At 46.4% G+C, this 20,365-nt stretch overlaps 1 protein-coding gene across 1 annotated transcript in view; it reads right to left on the bottom strand.

The window, feature by feature from the left end:
* The window catches only part of METTL2A (methyltransferase 2A, tRNA N3-cytidine), a 91,669-nt gene extending 71,922 nt beyond the window's left edge, over positions 1-19,747 (bottom strand). Inside the window, exons 1-2 of the mRNA XM_069237984.1 lie at positions 19,415-19,747; positions 1,077-1,168 (exon numbers count right to left, since the gene is read on the bottom strand). Of these exons, the coding sequence (XP_069094085.1) occupies positions 1,077-1,168; positions 19,415-19,587 (265 nt within the window). The 5' untranslated portion in view covers positions 19,588-19,747. The remainder of the gene's footprint in view (positions 1-1,076; positions 1,169-19,414) is intronic.
* Between the last annotated feature and the right edge of the window lie 618 nt (positions 19,748-20,365).

Raw genomic sequence — 20,365 nt, 5'->3', positions numbered from 1 at the left:
AATGGCAATGTTGCGCGAATGTGGATTTACCTTTAAAAAATGTAAGACAAGAAGAATTTGGCAAAACAGGAAGTTGGTTTAATTAAACACAGCGGCCAGGAAAGGAGTAAAGAGTTGGGGTCTGATGACTGTCTCAAGGTACATTGGTTCTGAGCGTCATTATATACATTTCTCGAAGTGTCACAAAACAATTCTACGCATTCTTTCAAGCAAGGAAGCTGGGCCTAGTCACAGAGTCATAAATCTGACCTATTTATAAAGTGCGCAGGTGGGTCTCGTCCTTGAGTGGGCATAATGTTGGCCAGTCGATAACATATCCAGATGTCCAGCATGAGGAGTGCGTGATCACTGCGTCTTGTGTGTGTGCTGTGTTCCGATTGGTTGAGTGTTCCTGACTTCATGTGGAATCTAACTTTTATGGTGTTTTGGGAATGTGCACCCCTCTGGCCAAATGTGTTATATCGGGGTCCAATGGCCTAGGAACATTGTGGTGTTGCAGGCTATCTAATTGAATGATCAGGGTTTTTCCTGTTTGTGCATTTGTCTAGGGGCTACATGTCACCCCACCTGAGATCTGCCAATCAGTTGCTTCAGGCCTAGGTTGCAGTGCTTGCTAGACCACGTATTTCTGACTCATGGTTGATGAGGAGGTCACATCGGGTGGAATTAACAACAGTGATGCGAGTTCGTTGTCATGCGTACATATATCATGGCACACATTGACATCGTTTTTATCAATATTAACAGCAACGTGAAGGCAATCAGTGGAGCAGGGGGAAGACAACAGTTTTCACACTTTATTACCTATCATTTACTGCAAAAGTTATAAACAGATGTAAAGCCAGAACCAACATCATACAAAAAAAATATTTCCTCCAGAGTCTATTTGCGCCTGTGAAAAGTGGAAAACGAAGAATGGGGAAACATGAAGACTTTATAATCATGAGCGACTCATATTTCTAGCAGTTTGGAAACATTTTGCTTAAAAAAAAAAAAAACTTCAAAGTAACATGACATTTTTTTTACTCATCAGACTGTCCGTCTTCCATCTGCTGAGTGCAACAGTATCAACCTACTTTGCTTCTCAGGTGGCAGCAACTGCTCACTGTTCTCCTGCACTTTCTTCTGTGCGGCTGCTTCTTGCTCCTTAGACCATTTGACATTATCCCTGACAAAAAAAAAAAGAATTGGGAGGTCAAAATGAAACAAATTAAACACAAAAATATATAAAAGGATGTAAAGTCGTACATCAATGTTGATAATAAACTATTAGCTGGGATGACTGTATATTTTCAGTTGGCACTATGTGTGAAATCCACATCCTTGTGGTGGACAGGTCATTAGCAGTGTGATCCCAATTATCTGCTATAGCTGGGCAAATACTCTGTTTTGCTTCTGCAAATCCTAAATATCAACTGTAATCTTTCTCAAGCTGATTAGGTCTAATATGGAGTCGTAACCTGTTCTCTTTAAGATGTAGGTTAGAGCTCTGTCAACAACTAGGTCACTGCAGTGAAGGGCATTATTTAAGAGGACAAGTCTCCATTTTGCAAGTTCTAATTGAAAGCCTTGGGTGACAATGCTGTACACAGCCTAGTGAGTGTGAAATAACTGTGGGCCAAGCCTAGAACTTAGAGCAGTGGTTCCCAACCTTTTCACTTCTGTGGACCCCCATTTTATCAATACTGGAGCCCGGGGACCCCCACTGAATCATTATTGGAACCGGGGGACCCCCACTGAGTCAATACTGATAGCTGGGACCTAATATTATTACATTTTTTTAAGCTGCCGCGGACCCCCTGACGAGGCTTCGCGGACCCCCAGGGGTCCCCGGCCCACAGGTTGGGAACCACTGACTTAGAGATGTTAGGTGAACCATGAAGGCAGGCACAGGGTATCAGCATGCACAGTAAATTAATGTGAGTGACTATGAGATTCGATAGATGTGCTGCTCTAGAATGCTTTCAGAGTCAAATTAACTGTTGGGGTGCCATCAAAGAGGAAGCAGCTGCGTAGTGCAGTATTTAGAACCCAGAGTTAGATGTATGCCTGTCAGCTTTTCAGGGTTGCAAATTGCGATTTTTAGTGACTCGCAAATTGCGAGTCGCAAAAGTTGCAGTATAAAAGTGTCTCAGACACTGTTTGCAATTCACAAATGGGTCACAAGGGACCTGCCTCACTAATATTCATGAGGCAGGTTGCAATTTGCGACCCATTTGGGAATGGCCGGAACTCACAGGATGGTGGCCTGCTGGGGTCAGCAGACCACCATGTTTGTGACTGCTTTTTTTTTTTTTTTTTTAAGAATTATGCAGTTTATCTTTCCTAAATGCAAAAGTTTCCTTTTCATTTTTTCAGAGCAGGCAGCAGTCCGTGGGACCACTGCCTGCTCTGAAAAAATGTTGGTGCCCCATTCACAAAGGGGAAGGGGGGGGTCCCTGTGGGAATGGGACACTGCGATTGTTTTAAAACCGCATTCCAGGTCACAAAACATTTGTACATCCCCATGCGACTCGCTATTAGGAAGGGAAGCCCTTGGCATGCCCCTTCCTAATAGCGAGTTGCAAACCCTATTTTGCAAGTTGATAACAGGTTACCGACTTGCAAAATAGGGTTAATACATGCCACAACCCTTTTGTAACGGTCGCAAACAGGCCGAATCTCCATTTGCAAAAGCTAAAAATGGTCGTACATCTGGCCCCTGGTGTACAGCATGGTCTAGCAGAGAAGATAGCCTGTGAGAACAACCCAGAAATCTTAGTGGCACCCTTCCCCTACAGCTGGTACTTAGGCACATGTCCCGAAGGCTTGAACATGTGTATGTACCTTATTTGGGTGCATGCGTGCATGGTATTGATCCAAAACATTTCCAGAAAGTCTGAATGGGCCTCATGCTTCTGAAAACGATCTCTAAATGTAATCTTGTAGGAGCACAATCTGCACTCAGTCCTGTAGCCTTACGGAGTCTGGTACGTAGCACTGGCATCTGTGCTCACTGGTTGGGGAAGTGACAATTCCTGAACTATGTGGAGGAGCTATCTAGAGTGCTGATATGAAGGGCATTGGCCAGGGCATACAACAAGATTCCATAATCCACACTCATTTAAAGGTAAGCAAATGTTTATGCCAGCACATATTTACATCTATTTTGGTCTTACCAATGGGAACAGGAAACTATGCTCTGCCATTACCTTATTATCACACTGTCCACCAAGGTGCCGAGGGTTTAAGAGCAACCCTTTTTATTAGTGTCTACGATATTTCTTACAGATTGCTAAACAAACTGGTCTAGTTAAAAACGTCAGTCATGCACAGGAAATAGAAATGTGTGACAGAAGAGAACATACGAAAACATGGTTCCATTGGACTACCTGGAATGTCTTCAGGTTTTCCACAGTACATATCCATTATGGTGACTGCCGCTAACCTCAAACCAAAGCATAGCCAAACTTTTTCAATGTTATGGGGTGATTTAGTAAAGCATAACAATGCCTATGATGGAAGGTGGAGAGGAATTAAACATTTTAAAAAGGCAGACACTCTTCTCATTTCCTACAAAGGGATCACAATTATATGAATTATATTGTTTCATAATCTCAAGTGCCTGCTAGAGGCCCCACAAGAGTACAAATGGAACAGATCTGACTATAAATGAAATAACAATTAATATATGAGATGGATGCAAAAAGGTTGGCTCCAATCAAATATATGGGGTCAGTAATGTAACAAAAATGACCAACAGTTGAGGGGTAAGCAATATATCAGCAGATGGAATGTCAGTAAGATATCAAAATGTGAAGATCTGCTGAATGCACTTAGAAGTGGTGTAGAAAAAGAACAAGCAACAGAGTATTATGTGCAATGCACATAAAATAAGTGAAGTGACAACACACCATGTGTCAGCAGAGTGGCTATAGAGAGAAAGGTATTTGTACTTCAGAAATAGGAACATTATTCAATAATGTGCATTCAGCCTTACATACAACAGAACAAACAATCAGTTTGCACAACTGTTATGCATACCTGTATAAATGAGATGTCAGATGAGCATGGACATCATTTAGGGGTTGCAGAGGTGACTGCTGGCTTGCCCTTTGTGACCAGTGCCAAGAACTTAATGGCAGCTTGCTCTGATACCAGTTTTATATTGCATTAATAGTAAATAATATTCTATCACAGGTCTTGAAAAATGTACTTGCCCACTCACTATTTCGAGGCAGATTTATTGGCAGAGAACAGGCGTTCTGTTCATTCAGAAGGTGAATGACCAATGAAGATGCCTTTAAATCCTGTGTTTTTCTTGTCACATTTGCTATGCTTCAAAGACTAAGCTCAAGTGTCATCTTATGCCATCTTACAAACTGCTGCTCATTTTATCCAGGAAAGTGGTGGTTACTTTCCTTTCTCTGACTGCAACGTTAGTGGATTTGGTGAACTGTGAAATGTCTGACAATCTCCCTGTGGTACAGGGAATGTGAAACGAAAGGCTGTAGGATGTTAGTTTGTTCACATACACATTTAAATAAGCTTTTAAATGAACTGTACAAATATTTCAAAATATTTTTGCAGTAGGAAAGAATATTGTTTGCAATTCTGACGTGGAATGAAACAAAGATTTCAATAGGATCAGAACACTTTACTTGGGGATATGCAAATTATACATTTTAGAAATCTGATATCCACGCATCACCGTTTGTATGCCACTGGAAATGGTTGTGACTATTTCCATGGTAAGTGTGCTGACTGTAAATGACAGTGAGGTACCTCATCATGCTTTAGTAACATATTTATTAAAAGTGAGCTGTCTTAAACATAAACTGAAACACATTCTTTCCCCTGCCCTGATGACAATGTTATTAGCAATCAAAGAGGCAAGCCTGGGTCATATGTATTCTATACGTGGGCTAGATTCTTATACCTGGAGCAGACGTTAGTCTATTAAATCAAACAAAAGGGTTTTTCTGCAGGAGACATATTCAGCTCACATATTTGAAGGTGCTCTGATATGTGGTATCACATTTACAAGATTACACAATTTAAGACTAGATTATGGGTGAAGCGCATTACAATTTGGTCGAATAGATTATTCAAGTCATTAGACCTTCAAGTCTGGTAACCTTTTATGATTTTGAGAGAGCTGTATTATTTACTATTAGTGTACTAAAAAGAGCAGCAGGCTGGGGAGGCGAAGTTGGACCAGTAAGGGGCCCGCAAAGACAACAAAGGACGGCAGGAGTGGACAGGAGGCCTGGCAGCAGTAAGCCCGTGAAATAACACGCTTGGCTCTGGCCAGTGTGATTTAAAGTGGAATCATTGCTGAACTCCCAACGAATGACAGCATTGGGAAGCCGATCTGTCACATCCCAGCCCCTTCGAACTGCATGGAGCTAGAGAGGACTACAAAGCACAAGGAGTGGCGTGAGGAAGGTCAGGCCTCGTTGGTTAACCCCTGGCCCAGGAGCGGTCAGAAGCAAAGTCTGGGGGCTTCGCGCCTACATTGCTGAAGGCGATGCTGGCATTGGGTATTAAACAGGCCGCCAATGGAGTGAGCACACAAAGGAGCTACACCACTCAAAATTCAAGCCCGTTCAGCTCAGCAGAATTTTGGGGAACTAGTGTATGGTTCCAAAGGATTTGGTGAACTACAGTCGATAACCAAACCCACTTTCCTACCGGGAGCCCGAAGTACAGTTAACAGCATTCACAGCAGGCCCGTAAGAGCTATGGCTTGCGACCAAGAGGGACACAGTGAGAGAGTCAGATTGCGCCAGAAACCCACCCGCTTCAGGGAAGATACAGTGGGCAGCATGGAGGAGGCACAACCACTACCTACGGCTCTACAGAAGCAACCAGAAACAAGGAAGTCTGCAACAGGCCCAGAACAAGTGCCAGCTGAGGTGGACCTGGATGAGGACTTGCAGGAGTTATTGCAAAGAGTAAGGGAGTTGGTGGCAATTAGGGGCCATGACTGGGTGAGAAAGCAGGGGAGGTTGAGAACAGCCATCCAACAAAGAAGCTGAGAAATACCAAGGAACCACAGTTGGGGGCAACTAAGGAGACATCCAGGAGCATCTGTGAGCCAAAGGCCCGCAACAATGGACTTAGGGGGCAGGCAGCTCCTGGGACAGCTCAGACAAGCAGGCTGGAGAACAACAAACAACCAAAAAGCGAAGCGAGTGGAGGTACGGTCAACAAGGGCAGTCACCTGAGGAGCCACCGTGCCAGGTCCAGGAGGCATCCAGCCAGGACGGCGGCCCCACAGGATGACCTGAGTAGGGACAGCAGTCTCAATGAGAGCATGGAGGAAGACGGAGGAAGACACAGGAGACCAGCGAACGGCTCCTGCATCTTGCACAGCCGCATTAGAAGAGTCTGGTGCTGGAGAGAACAAGGATCTGCCAGCTATGAACAGTGAGCCTCAACCACAAGGTGATGTGGGGGGTTGGGCATGCCAAAAAAGCAGCACGTAGAGGCATAGGGTTCGTTTGGAAACAGGAGGCACCACAAACTATGGCACGCATGTGGGCGTCCCTAATTCCACAAAGCAGGGTACTGTACAATCTCGGGACACTACTGAGCAGTCTCAAGCTCGGCAGCCAAGGTCCCTTAGTAACTGGCTATGGCAGGAGGTACAGGGAGTGTTAGGGCTAATGGCCATGAGGTCGCAGACATCATTTCAACCACCGTTCATGGGCATGCCATAGTGGCCTTGGCAAGGGACAGGGAGCACACCGCCCCCTTGTTACTCACAGTGTGGTTGGCCTGTGACTGGCTCATGACAGGGCCAGGGGCCCAAAGAAGTGCCTGGAGGGCAATCGCGAGGTGAAGTGAGCACTGGAGTGCATGGGAAGATGCAGAGCAGGCCAGCGTGCATATTGGAAGACCTACTAGTGGCAAGAGAGCTCAGGAGGTCTCATCCAGCCAAAATCAGGGGGCCAGAAAATGGGTAAAGTAATGGGTGTAGCAACTGAGCTTTCATGGGAAAAACAAGTGAGCCAGTCAAGCCTGGCAATATGCCAGGGAATCAGGCTGGTGATTCGGACCTGACTAAGGCCTGGGCAGGGGGAGCAACAAACACGGGTCAGCAAACTGGAAGCCTGCTAGCGAGTACATTAGGCCTTTTCTGGGGACCATCCTGTTATAGGAGAGAAACAGGGTTAGCCAGTCTCATCTCCCAAGCAGTCAAGGAAAGGATACGACGGAAGGAGTTGATCAACGTATTCTCCCTTTTGGAATAACGCCAGGAACGTCTAGATTTGATAACAAAATAAGAAAGAAGAGGACAAAAAACAGATAGGTGTAAGTCTATGGTGGAACGGTCTATTGAAAACTGGCTGCAAACTTTTAGGACTTTGGCTTGCATCTTTGTTAAAAAATTCTCACAAAGCACGGCTGCACTGTTTCTCTATGAAAAGAAAGTACACAAAGTGCAGCAAAAGTACACGAAAAGCAGCAGGAGTACCAGGGTGGCACATGGCTGCAGTATGATGAAGGTTTTAGGGAAAAGACGCATATTATTGCCTGTGATACAGTGGGACCATCAGGATGTAGTAGGTTTCACCAATCACATGGTAGCAGCCAGCAAAGGGGTGAGTGTGCATGAGCACTTTTTTCGCGCATCAGGGGGTCAAAGAAAAATATGAAGGGCAACCACAGAACGGTAACAGTAAGATGTACACTGGGGCAAGGTTTGGGAGGAACAGCACAACAACATGCTGGAAATATGACATGGATGACTGTAATTGGGGACAGTTGTGCAAGTTTAGGCACAAATGCAGTAACTATGGGAGGTTGAAACCAACATGAACTGCAAAAAGGCCAAGGGAGCAGTTGATAAAAGAGACAATGCCAAGAAACAGCAAGTTGGCAAGGGCAGCTCCGGCAGAAGGGGAATCCGGGTCTGCCGCAACGCTTCCATTTGGGTGAAGGAGTTAACGCAGTTGCTCAACAAGTATCACAATCAATAGGGTGGGCAGCTGTTAGCCCAAGGGTTTTCTGCAAGCTTCATCATTTCTTACCAGGGCCCCCAATTTAGTTGTCATAATCACAACCTTAAATCTGTATGGGAGAATGCAGAGGTGGCAAGACAGAAAGTGTCAAGGGAGGTTCGGCTGGGTAGGGTAGCAGGTGGTTCCCTGGTCCACCCCTGGAATATTTTATGGTTTTCCCTTTGGGTGTGGTCCCCAAAAAAGGGGGGACGCAATTCTGTCTCATCCCTCACTTGTCATACCCCCTGGGGGACTCAGTCAATGAATGACTGCATCAACACAAATGTTCAGTATCTTACACCGCACTGGATGATGCTATTGATATGCTGAGAACAGGTGGGGGGCCTTGTTGGCCAAAGTGGATATTGAATCAGCATTACGCCTGCTACCGGAACACCCCAACAGCTACCATCTACTGAGTTTTCAGCTCGACAATGCATTCTATTACAAGTGCCTGCTCAGAGGTCACACTATCTCCTGCGCCTATTTTGAAATCTGTAGTAGTTTCTTGGGACAAGACACCCGGCAGGGGGGGGGGGGGGGGTGCCAACATTGCTTAGAATATTTCCTATCATGTACGTCACAATGTGGTGCTCTACTGAATCACTTCATTGAACTGGCAGGGGTCCCCATGGCTCACAACAAAAGAGAAGGCCCCGCCACCTGCCTGACCTTCTTGGGTATTTAGTTAGATAGGGTGGAAGGCATCTGTAGGTTGCCACCCACCAAGGTGGAAGATCTGAAGCGGACACCTGAGACACTACTCACAAAACAGAAAGCTACGCTGGGGCAAGTCCAGCAGTTGCTAGGCAAGCTTAACTTTGCCAGAAGAGTAATCTGAGTGGGCAGGTGTTTTAACAGGAGTTTTAGCTAACAAGGGCCTCAAAAACAAAAAAGCACCATAGGATCAGGGTTCCGCAATGGGTAAGGAAAGACTTGGGGCAGTGGGTCACCTTACTAGTTAACTTCTAATCCACCTGCATACGGTGGGAACTGTGGGCCACAGCAAGTCGACTTAACTGTTCACAGACACTGCCAGAGGTGGAAGGGGTGAAGAGGAGGGGGAAGCTTTTCAGGGCCATTTGGGGTACAGCCTGGTCAACAGCCCAATGGCCTGGCTCTTGGAAGGAAAAGCAAATCACAAAAAAACAGCTGTTGGAGCAGTTCCCCATCATTATAGGGTTATCTGTCCAGGAGGAGATGTTCGCAAACAGGCAAATTACACTATGGTCCAACAACCATGCAGTAGTACAAATGCTGAGTCTGGGGACCTCGCACTGCCTGACAGGGGTGTACTTACTGCATCACTTGGTCAGTTGCCAGTTGAGAGTACACATAGCTATTAAACACATTTCGGGCAGTGGTAACTCAGTTGTGGATGCTCTTTCTTGTTTTCAGTGGAGAGATTCAGAGAGCTGGCTCCGCAAGTAGGCCAGAACATGACACCCGTCCCTGCATGGCTGTGAAGTCTGGTAGACCTGACCTAACTTTATTGGTGGACTGTGCATTAGCCCCCAAAAATACACTGCAACATCATAAGTGCTGGGTGAAAATTCCAAGGAGTAACCAATGCGCTGTGGCAGGACAATGTATCAAACGTGGATGTTGAAAGATTTATCTACTGGGCCTTCACAAGTGGGAAAAGCAAGCCATGGACACAAGCCCCTCTTAGCGCTGTAACCAACTTTTTGAAGTTGGCCACAAGAACAGACCCTTAAGCTCCTTTTACTGTTGGGCTGCAATGAAAGGGTTGGGGCAAATGCAACTGAGGCATAAAGATCACAGGCAGCCCATTGATTTAGACAAACAGACTGCTGCTTCGAGAGCTACCAACCTTGAGGTCAAGCGAGTGAGGTGGAGTTTTTCCGTGCTGCATTTGCTTTCTTTGGGGCCTACAGGGTTAGCGGGCTTGTGGTTCCTTCCAGGTATGCGCCAGAGAATACTTGCGTTCATCGCAAAGACAGCTACCTAGGCAAAGGCAATATGGTCATAATGCTTTGGTGGTCAAAGACAGACCAGGAACAGAGGGGGTACATCAATGTGCCTATACTGCCTGGAGGAAGGCATCTGTAACCTGGTGTGCTTGACACAGGCATACATTCAGCAGAGACCCCCTAAGGGGTACCCTTCACTTGTACACCAGGATGGCTCGTGCCTCAGCCGGGGTCAATTCACAGCAGTTCTCAAGACGGCACTAAGCTGAGTGGGCCTGCCTTCCAGGGAACTCGGGTCACACTCCTTCCGCAAGGGTGCCGCTACGAATGCAGCAGCACGTGGGCTAGGCGAAGAGCGCATAAAAAGTATCAGCGTCTGGGGCTTTTAAGGGATACAGCAGACCCGTTGTACCCTGAGCAATGTTTCTTTTGCAACAGGGCGCCCTAGTGGGATCCTGGGCCACTCCTACATCGCGAGACTCTAGCAGTGGCCATCAGCACAGAAGGATTACAGCTGGATCTGGCTACGGAACATGTTGGTGAAATGGCTGGGAAAATCTAAAATGAGGTGGGCCCAACTGCTATCGGCTATCCAGAATGCGTTAAAGTGGGTGGAGAGACCAGACGCGGTTCTAGTCCACCTAAGAGGCAATGATGAATTAGCTTGCCTTGGAAGGAAGGGGCCGTTGGAGTCAATGATGGAGAACCACATGGCAGTTGCCAAACTGGTTCACCCAGCAGAACTCACGTGGTCTGAAGTCACAGCCCACTTCGGGTGGAGGGCGCTAACAGACCATAAGGCACTAGAGAAGAATAGGAAGAATCTGAACATTTCAATGGCAAAAGAATGCAAAGCCAAGTGATCTCAAAACCCCGGGCAACTGTGTGGCACACAAGGGTCCATATGGCCTGGGTTGGGATGGACATAGTAGGGGCGTTGGAACAACTAGGTTTTTCTTAGACAGACAAAACATAGTACAGGAAAGGGGGAGCTGCCAGCAGTCGGGGAGATGGCACACAGAATACAGCTAATAATAGCACAACAGACCATGAGCTTCTTGAACGGTGTCCTTGGGATGCCTCGCGGCAGGGGCACTGGGACTAAGCAAGTGGCTAGCAAAGAGTCAGCACCAGATGGACACAAGACTTGCAGCCCAGGCAAGGCCTGAGGGCTGCCTACACAGAAATGTGGTAGCAAGGGAAGCCGAGAAGCCACAAATGCTTGACATCTAGAATGGGGCGTCTAAGCAGGGGTGTGCATAAAATGTTATCAGGGCTAGGATCTAAAGGACCTAGGGTGAAATCAAGTGGGCAGAGGACAGAATACTAAAGATTTATGACAGACACATGTTGAAATGTTACATGATGTATGGAACATACAAATGACTGTTAACTTGTGATGAAATATGATCTTGATGTTTTGTTGATGTTTATAAACTGTGGCCTTTTAAACACCAGCTGCAGGAAGCTGACTCTTTGTATACTATGTCAAAATGAGACATAGGCCCTGATTCTAAGCATGGCGGGCGGCGGTAGCCGCCCGCCAAGCGGGAACCGCCAGAAGACTGTACCGCGGTCAAAAGACCGCGGCGGTCATTCTGGGTTTCCCACTGGGCTGGCGGGCGACCGCCGAAAGTCCGCCCGCCAGCCCAGCGGGAAACACCCTTCCCACGAGGAAGCCGGCTCAGAATGGAGCCGGCGGAGTGGGAAGGTGCGACGGGTGCAGTTGCACCAGTCGCGAATTTCAGTGTCTGCAAAGCAGACACTGAAATTCTTTGTGGGGCCCTCTTACGGGGGCCCCTGCAGTGCCCATGCCATTGGCATGGGCACTGCAGGGGCCCCCAGGGGCCCCACGACACCCCATACCGCCATCCTGTTCCTGGCGGGAGAACCGCCAGGAACAGGATGGCGGTATGGGGTGTCAGAATCCCCATGGCGGCGCAGCAAGCTGCGCCGCCATGGCGGATTCCCATGGGCAGCGGAAAGTCGGCGGTACACCGCCGGCTTCCCGCCTCTGGCCGCGGCTGTACCGCCGCGGTCAGAATGCCCGGCGGAGCACCGCCAGCCTGTTGGCAGTGCTACCGCCAACCTCCGCCATGGCGGTATTTACCGCCAGGGTCAGAATGACCCCCATAGTGTGCAAATAGTCCAAGGGTTCCCCGGAGACTTAACAGAGGGTAAAGTAGATAATACTAATGCTCTCTTTTGTGGTAGTGTGGTTGAGCCGTTAGGCTTATCAGAGGGTAGTGCAAAGCATTTGTTGTACACACACACATGCAATAGAAGCACACACTCAATGACAACTCCAGACCAACGGTTTTATGTAGAAAAATATATTTTTCTTAGTTTACTTCTAGAACCACAAGATTCAAGGTGCAGGCGAGTACTTCAATAGATTCCTATTTCACACATATATCAACAGTACTTTGTTTGAAATCAATGAGTTATACAGTTTATGAAATATTGGCAATTATCTGTTTTAAAAAAGTTGACACTGCAATTTTCAGAAACAGTTCTGGGGGGGGGGGGGGGGGGAGAGATTAAAGTTAACCCCAAACACCCACGACCAGCAACACGGGGCCGGCCGGGTGCAGAGGTCAAAGTTGAGGCAAACTTAACATGGGATCCTATGGAGACTGGGAGCACTCGGTTTCAGATCTGCTGGCAGGTAAGTAAACGCGTCCTCGGAGGGCAGACCTGGGGGGTTTAGAGGAGCACCGAGGGGGCCACAAGTAGGCACCAAACATACACCCTCAGCAAGACAGGGGCAGCCGGGTGCAAACAGAGCATTGGGCTCCCAATGCTTTCCTAGGAGAGGACCCCAGGGGTCATTCAGATGCTGCAGGTGAAGTCCAGGGGGTCGATTGGAGCAAATCACAGACTGGACAGGGAGGAGGGCCGCATGCTGAACATAGCTGCACTGGAGGTCGGGTTCTCCAAGGCCTGGGGGCTGAGGGTGCAGTGTGTTTTTAGTCGTTGGATATCATCGTCTGGAGCTTTCGCAGTCAGTCGGGTCCTCCTGATTCCCTCTGCAGGCTTCATCATGGAGGGGTGGAGAGGTCAACCCAGGGTAGGCACTTGCTCAGAATCGCCTGGGGATCCTCTCTAGTTGGTTGGGCCACCTGGACACAGTCTGTGGGTGTCGAGTGCAGAGTGGTCAGGACTCATGCATTCTGAGTGAGGCTGGAGTCCTTGGTTGTTGTTTCTTCTTGGACAGGGCCGCTGTCCACGGGAGTTCTTGGTCCTTTTGGGTGCAGGGCAGTCCTCTGGAGATTGGCAGAGGTCGCTGGTCCCACTGGATGCGTCGCTGGTCTTGGGCAGGTTCTTTGAAGCAGGAGACAGACCTGTAGGACTGGGGCCAAGTCTTCCTTTTTCTCTGCTGGGGATTCAGCTTAGCAGTCCTTCTTTCTTGCCAGGTCGCCAGGAATCTGGTGGGCTGGGTTCCGGGAGGCCCTTAAATCCTAGATTTAGGGGCGTTTCAGGGGTCAGAGGGCAGTAGCCAATGGCTACTGTCCCTGAGGGTGGCTACACCCTTCTTGTGCCCACTCCCTTTGGGGAGAGGGGCACAAACCTAACCCACTTGGTCCCTGTCCTCTAAACCAAGATGGAGGGTTCTGCAGGAAGGGAGGTCACTTCAGCTCTAGACACCTTAGGGGTGATCCTAGCTTGAGGGGTGGAGGGGGTCACTCCTCCCTGTTTCCCTAATTTTCCCACGGGTCTTGCTGCCAAAAGTAGGGCTTTGTCCGGGGGCAGCTCCACTAGCTGGAGTGCCCTGGGGCACTGTAACCCGAGGCTTGAGCCTGTGAGGCTCACTTCCAGGTGTTGCAGTTCCTGCAGGGGGGAGGTGTGAAGCACCTCCACCCAGGACAGGCTTTATTTCTGGCCACAGAGAGCACAAAGGCTCTCACCCCTTGTGGTCAGAAACATGTCTGAACGTGGCAGGCTGGCACAGACCGGTCAGTCCAGCACTATAGTTTGGCTAACATACAGTGGGCATCTGTAAGATGCCCTCTGGGTGCATTTGTCAATAAATCCCACACTGGTATCAGTGAGGGTTTATTGTGCTGAAAAAGTTTGATACCAAACATCCCAGTAGTCAGTGAAGCCATTATGGAGCTGTGAAGTTTGTATTGACAAACTCCCAGACCATATACTTAATATGGCTACACTGCACTTACAATGTAAGAATAGACTTAGACACTGTAGGGGCATATTGCTCATGCCCTCACCTGTGGTTTAGTTCACCCTGCCATAGAGCTGTAAGGCCTGCTAGGGGGGTGACTTACCAATGCCACAGGCAGTGGGTATGGCACCCTGAGAGGAGTGCCATGTCGACTTGTGTGCATGGGCCTGGTGAGGGATCCCCCAGGGTGGCATAATACATGTGCAGCCCTTGGGGACCTCCCCTGGCCACAGGGCCCTTGGTACCATGGGTACCTTTTACAAGGGACGTATCTGAGTGCCATGGGTGTGCCTATAGTGGAAACAAATGTACAGATTTGGGGAAAGAACACTGGTGCTGGGGCCTGGTTAGAAGGACCCCAGCACAATTTAAATCAAAGTTGGCATCAATATCAGGCAAAACGTGAAGGGTAATCATGCCAACAGTGGCACTTTCCTACACCAGCAGGTTGTGCCCCTCCTTACAACTCAGGGTATGGTCGGGGAAGAGGTGCCAGTAGACGGCCAGAAGGGCACTGGATGGTCACTCTCCCAACTGGGAGGGGTTAAAGGAGCACCATGATTTGAAAGAGACCTTGATTGCCAGCTAAGGCAAGTGAAAAATGTTTCTTAAAAGGTAGGTTTTGTGCATGCTTGTGTGAGGGGTCACAATGTAATCTTATCACTTCATGCCATTTGAGTAAACCAGTGGGTCTTATTTCACCAAGATGCATACAAAACATTACAATTGTAGACCCCTGCTGAAGTTGCAACTGTGCGCGTCCCTTTGCGAAAAAACGATTCAACAAAAATGTCAGAGGTGTCATACAAAAAGTGACAATTGTAGAACCCTATATTTGTCCGGATCTCAGGTTTCTCAAAGTGGGAAAACGTTTCTTCTCTTGCATACACTTACTTTACTCACATGAGCGTGAACTTCAAGGTGGCAGTTTGATGACATAACATAGTGCCCATCTGGATACTATCTGTGCAGAATCAATCAGAGCCGCCACTCGAGTAGCTTTCCTATTCAGACTGGCTGTCAGACAAGTATATTGTACATGGTCTACATTTCTGCATTGAAGCTGCATATGGAAAACTGACCTACTAGGCTTGCCTTCTGCTACTCTCCCAACAGAGCTGGCCTTCCTCCAATGCCATTAGGGCGAGGCAAGTCTCCAGCAACACAGTAGGATTCATTTACATATCTATTCCCTACCTGTTAAGTAATTCTTATCATGTAACAGCTCTAGAATTTTTAACTAAATATGTGCTAAATCTTCTTCCTCGTTTAACTACTTTACACCACAGAGGCACTTTGTAGAACTAAATGAGACTCGCTCGGTCAGTCATCTTAGAACCTAACAGGCAGATGCTGGTGTGAGTTTCACCAGTATAAACTACTTAACTTTGGCAGGCAATCCTTAATAGAACCAGGCTCTACAAAAGGGTACACTACAAGCCCTAGAATACAAAATGAGGATTGGAAGAAAGTAAGATACATGATATGGAAACCACTTGGCACTAATGAAAGTACCTGGTGCTCTAAGAGTCTCCAAATACTTCCATTATTCTACCAATAATTTAATACACTATCCGCTGGTTGTCATGCTAACTTCATGAGCACAGGAAACAAGAAAATAATGCCACACTTAGGGTGTAATAAGCCGGGCCCACTGTTAAGGGCACAGCCACCAAATGAAAAAGCACAGTGTAGTTGGAAAGTGAAATTTGGTTCTGCCAACATTCTTTTTACTGTCATGCATAATGTGAACAAGGAACAGCAAAATTCACAACAGAAGTATGGTTGGCTGCAGAACAGCCGCAGATAGGTTAGGATATATCTCTGGAATTTATAAATGGCCTTACCTTTGCTATGAACTATAAGCAGTGCTGAAACTGACTGGTCAGGAAGAGGCGTAACTTTTACCACAGGCAGAAGATGACCAGAGGTCTTGGATTTTCCTTGATAGTTTTAATTTTTCAAAGTTTGACCCAGAGTCCTGAAACTATCCTCAAACTGAAACATGTATTCCAGTTATTAAAATAAGGTCAGGCGTGGGTTCACAGTACAGCTAATATATAGTGTACTTTCAAAGTTCCATGACCACCTCTTGTTATATCAAGTCAGGGACAGACGGAGCAGAGATGTTGGGTCGGGGTGTAGAAGGAGAGCCATCTATTGAGGTATTCTGGTCTGGTGTTGTGCAGTGCTTTGTGAGTGTGGGTGAGGAGTTTGAATGTGATTCTCTTGTTGACTGGGAGCCAGTGCAGGTTTCTCGGGTGGTCTGTGATGTGGCAGGGAATGTCCAGGATGAGGCGTGCGGAGGCGTTCTGAATGTGTTGCAGCTTCTTCTGGAGTTTGGCGATGGTTCCTGCGTAGATGCATTGCCATAGTCCAGTCTGCTGCTTACAAGGGCTTGTGTGACTGTTGTTCTGGTTACGGTGGGTATCCATTTGTAGATCTTTCGGAGCATGCAGAGGGTGTTGACTTGCTGGGTCATGGATAATGAGGAGTCCAAGATGAATCCTGCGTTGCGCGCATGGTCGGTGGGAGTTGGAGCGGCTCCGAGAGCGGCAGGTTACCAGGAGTCATCCCATGCGGAGGGGGTGGAGCCAAAAATTAGGACTTCCGTTGTGTCAGAATTGAGTTTGAGGCAGCTGCTCTCCATCCATTCGGCGATCTCTCCACCACCTCCGCCCTTTCCTTTGCTGGCACATACTGATGCTTATCCTCTTGTGGTTTTATAATTTGCTCTCTCATGCTTCCAGTTCAGATTCTGACCTTTAAAAATGCAAGACTAACTCGCAGAATAAAAAAAATACAGACTGAACAAGCTACTTTTGAGGCAATCTGAGGTCTATGTACTGTTTTCATTAGTCCATTTTTTTAAAGGGAAAATAGGCCACAACCTCTATATCACTGACCTTCTTTGCCTTTCTTAAATATAGAAATCTCCAAGGTCTTTGGGATGTACCAAATATACCCTTCTACATCCCTGCTCAGTGGTAACATTTCAGGGCTCGAAAAATCGACGCGACCACTCGCTATGGCGAGTCATATTTGATCAGGTTGAGCTATTTTTAGGACTTACTCACCTCTTCTGGCGAGTTGACAAAGAACAGGTGTTCTGTTCAGTCAGAAAGTGGAGGGGCAATGAAAGATGCCCTAAATCTGTTTCTTGTAAGACACATTTGCACTGTGTTCACAGACAGAGGTCAAAAGTCAGTATGTCTTACAAATAATTCCCCTATTGACTGCAGAGTTCCAGGATTTTGTAAGATAAACTGTCTGACCTGCTGTTTAGAGTGTGAAATACAAGGGTACAGGGTGTCAGGTTTTTCCTAACACACAGCACTTAAATGCCTAAGTCAACTGTAAAAACATTTCAAAATATATATCAGTAGTTGTGAAAGGCCATTTTTTGTATTTCTGTGAGAGGAAAAAATATTTTAACAGAATGTAAACAAATCAGAATATTTTACGTGTTGATGGGCAAAGGATGGTTTCTAAAATCCAATTTTTCACAGATTGTTAATATACTATATACTTTTATCAGTAAAGCTGCAAGTTAGTGGAAAGGTTTTTGGACATTTGTTGGAAATTTACTGTGTGTAGATGACAGTATGCTACCACAACATAGTTTAATAATATATTTTTTAAGAGTGAGTGTTTAACAAACTGAGAAACACTCCTGCCCTGATGGCAGTACTATTAGTAAACTAAAAGCAAATCATGGGTCCCCTATATATATGGGCTAGATTCTTGTGATACATGCAGCAAACTAACAAACTAAGGTCTTTTTGGTACTACAGAAATGCTAAGCTCATATATTTGAAGGTGTAATCATATGTGAAAATGAAGAAAAAGGCGACTCTGTAAATTATTTGCCTGGTATCACACAATGACACCTGTTTATAGGTCAAGTACATTACAGTTAGTTCGATTAAATTATTCAAGTTACTCGACCTGCAGGTCTAATAACATTTTTATGATTTTTTGAGGCCTGCATTTGGGCCTACTTCTATGCTGGTTCCTTGTCCTGGTTTTAAGGTCTGTCTTGACAGTGCAGCTGTCACCAGACCGTATGTGATCATCAGATAAGGAGCTTTAAGAAGCATTATTAAGAAAGGGGTTTGGCTCCTTGAGGTTTGTTTGTCTCCCTCTGGCTCAGGCGGCACTGCTGGGAGGAGGACTTATTTCTGGTCGTGACACAGATGAGTTCAGCAGCAGAGCACTCACTGAAAATGAGTAAAGTGGGGGTGACTGGCTCCGTTTAAATCACAAAATCTTAAGATCTCAGCTCCGGTGCAACAACTGAAGGCACTCAGAGTTTCTTACAGTGCCTCTCAATGAATCACAAAGTAGTTTTCACTACATTCTCATCTAACCCTTGGCTTCTCTTCAGAGTACACATAATGATTGTCAAACATACCGGTTTCAATTACAATTTTATGTGAGGGATTGTGGAGGTGGTGCACAGCTGAAACAATACTGACAGCATAAAAATAATAAGAGTGTATTTACGGTGAGGAGAGAGAGAGTGTGTGTGTGTGTGTGTGTGTGTGTGTGAGAGAGAGAGAGAGTGCAGGATCAAGGTACAACACAAGGAAGTACAGACAGGCAGAGTGGTGAAGATGTGTGAGATAATTAAGATGGGGGTTTAAGAAAAAATCTTGTAAATAAAAGAACGTAAGAGGCTTACAGACTACGAATCTGCAGAGGAAAATTATGTGAAGGTGAGACCAAGAGTGAGTCGTCTGATAAGCATTGGCAACGCGAAACCAATTGATCTGTCTCGTTTTAGGCGTATGCTTAATGGTATGTGATATGTCCGTATCAAGTAAATGAAAACTCACAGAGAAACACTCAACTACTGGCCATTGCTTTGATTTGCTCACAAGAAAGTATCACTCATTGACAGTACAATGTCACTCATAGGCAGACTTAAACCATAGAAATATCACACAGAAGCGAATTGACAACTTGGCAGCTACGAGCTGAAATGCACTTGTCACCCGTCAGCGGGCAAAAGGAACACCGACATGAACCATACACAACTCACAGACATTCATACTACATCCGACAAGCAGATGTGTATTTTGCAGCTGTCAAAAAAAATTGCTACATTTGAGAGCCCCAAAGCAGCAGAAATGGTCGCTACCTGTATTAAACCTGCTTGTAAAGTAGTTATAAAGCATGTATCTACTAGCTAATCTACTAGCATGGTGGCCATATTGGAATGGGAACATTTACAAAGTGGTTGTGGATGACAAAACCCTTGCACACCAGCGTCCCCAGTCCGCCCTTCAAGTGCTACTCCATCTCACCAGGCGTTGTGCTGGAACACTCGGCTAGGATCGGTCAAGTGACGATTTCCAAATTGCGGTCTCTTGCCAGTAGAAGAGACTGAATCAACTCCAGAAGAACAGAAGGGCGCCGCCATGACGGTTCCTTGAGACCGGAACCGGAAATGAGCGACGCACCACAAGGTTCTATGCATCCAGGGACCCTGGTTTATCTTCCCGGAGAACCAAACGTTCTTGGTATCTTTATCGCCATACGTTTCTTCCTTCTCGCTGTCTAGCCTGTCAATATCTAAAATGGGAGCTGGTACTACCTCGCACACCTTCTACAAACTACAAACTAGAGTGCGCTTGTCCGGAAATGCGTCACTTGCTGTCAAATTGAAAGCAAAAGATGGAAACACCCACTGGTTTCGAGTGAAAAGAAAAACTGGCTTGGTAACACCCTCTTGTGGTTAGCACGAAGCCGGGGAAAATATAGTGTTGTAATGTGAGCTGTGACATTCCCCAAATCCACTGAGAGTAAAATGTCTTTTTAAATCAGTTACGGTGTTTCATTGTTGTAAATCAAAAAACGTAATAATAAGTTCCCCTAGTTGCGTCCATCATCCACTCACAAGTATAACTTGAGGCTGCCATTTAGCGCTTTTGCTTTTTACCCGATAAATTGTATAATCTAGTTATAAAAAAAAAAAAAAAAAACTTTTGAAGGACAAAGAACACCCACGTGTACTGGCGGGATAGGGAAACGAAATGGCCACAATCCCAAGTAAATAGTAGGTTTAATCCAGGTCCACGATATACATGCCAACATTTCAGAATACGAAATTTCCTAGCTATCGTGAAGGAAAGTTTCAATTCTATTAAGGACACGGAGGCGAGGATTATGCAAATCTTTCTTCACTCTTTATTCAACAGCAAGTTCAAAGTTAAACAAAACATGAACAGAAAAACTACAAGTTCCATGAGCCCGCC

Source organism: Pleurodeles waltl, chromosome 6 (assembly GCF_031143425.1).
Source record: "Pleurodeles waltl isolate 20211129_DDA chromosome 6, aPleWal1.hap1.20221129, whole genome shotgun sequence".
Lineage (NCBI taxonomy): Eukaryota > Metazoa > Chordata > Amphibia > Caudata > Salamandridae > Pleurodeles > Pleurodeles waltl.
The sequence above is the reverse complement of the archived record's forward strand: the minus strand, read 5'-3'. Positions and strand labels throughout refer to the sequence as shown.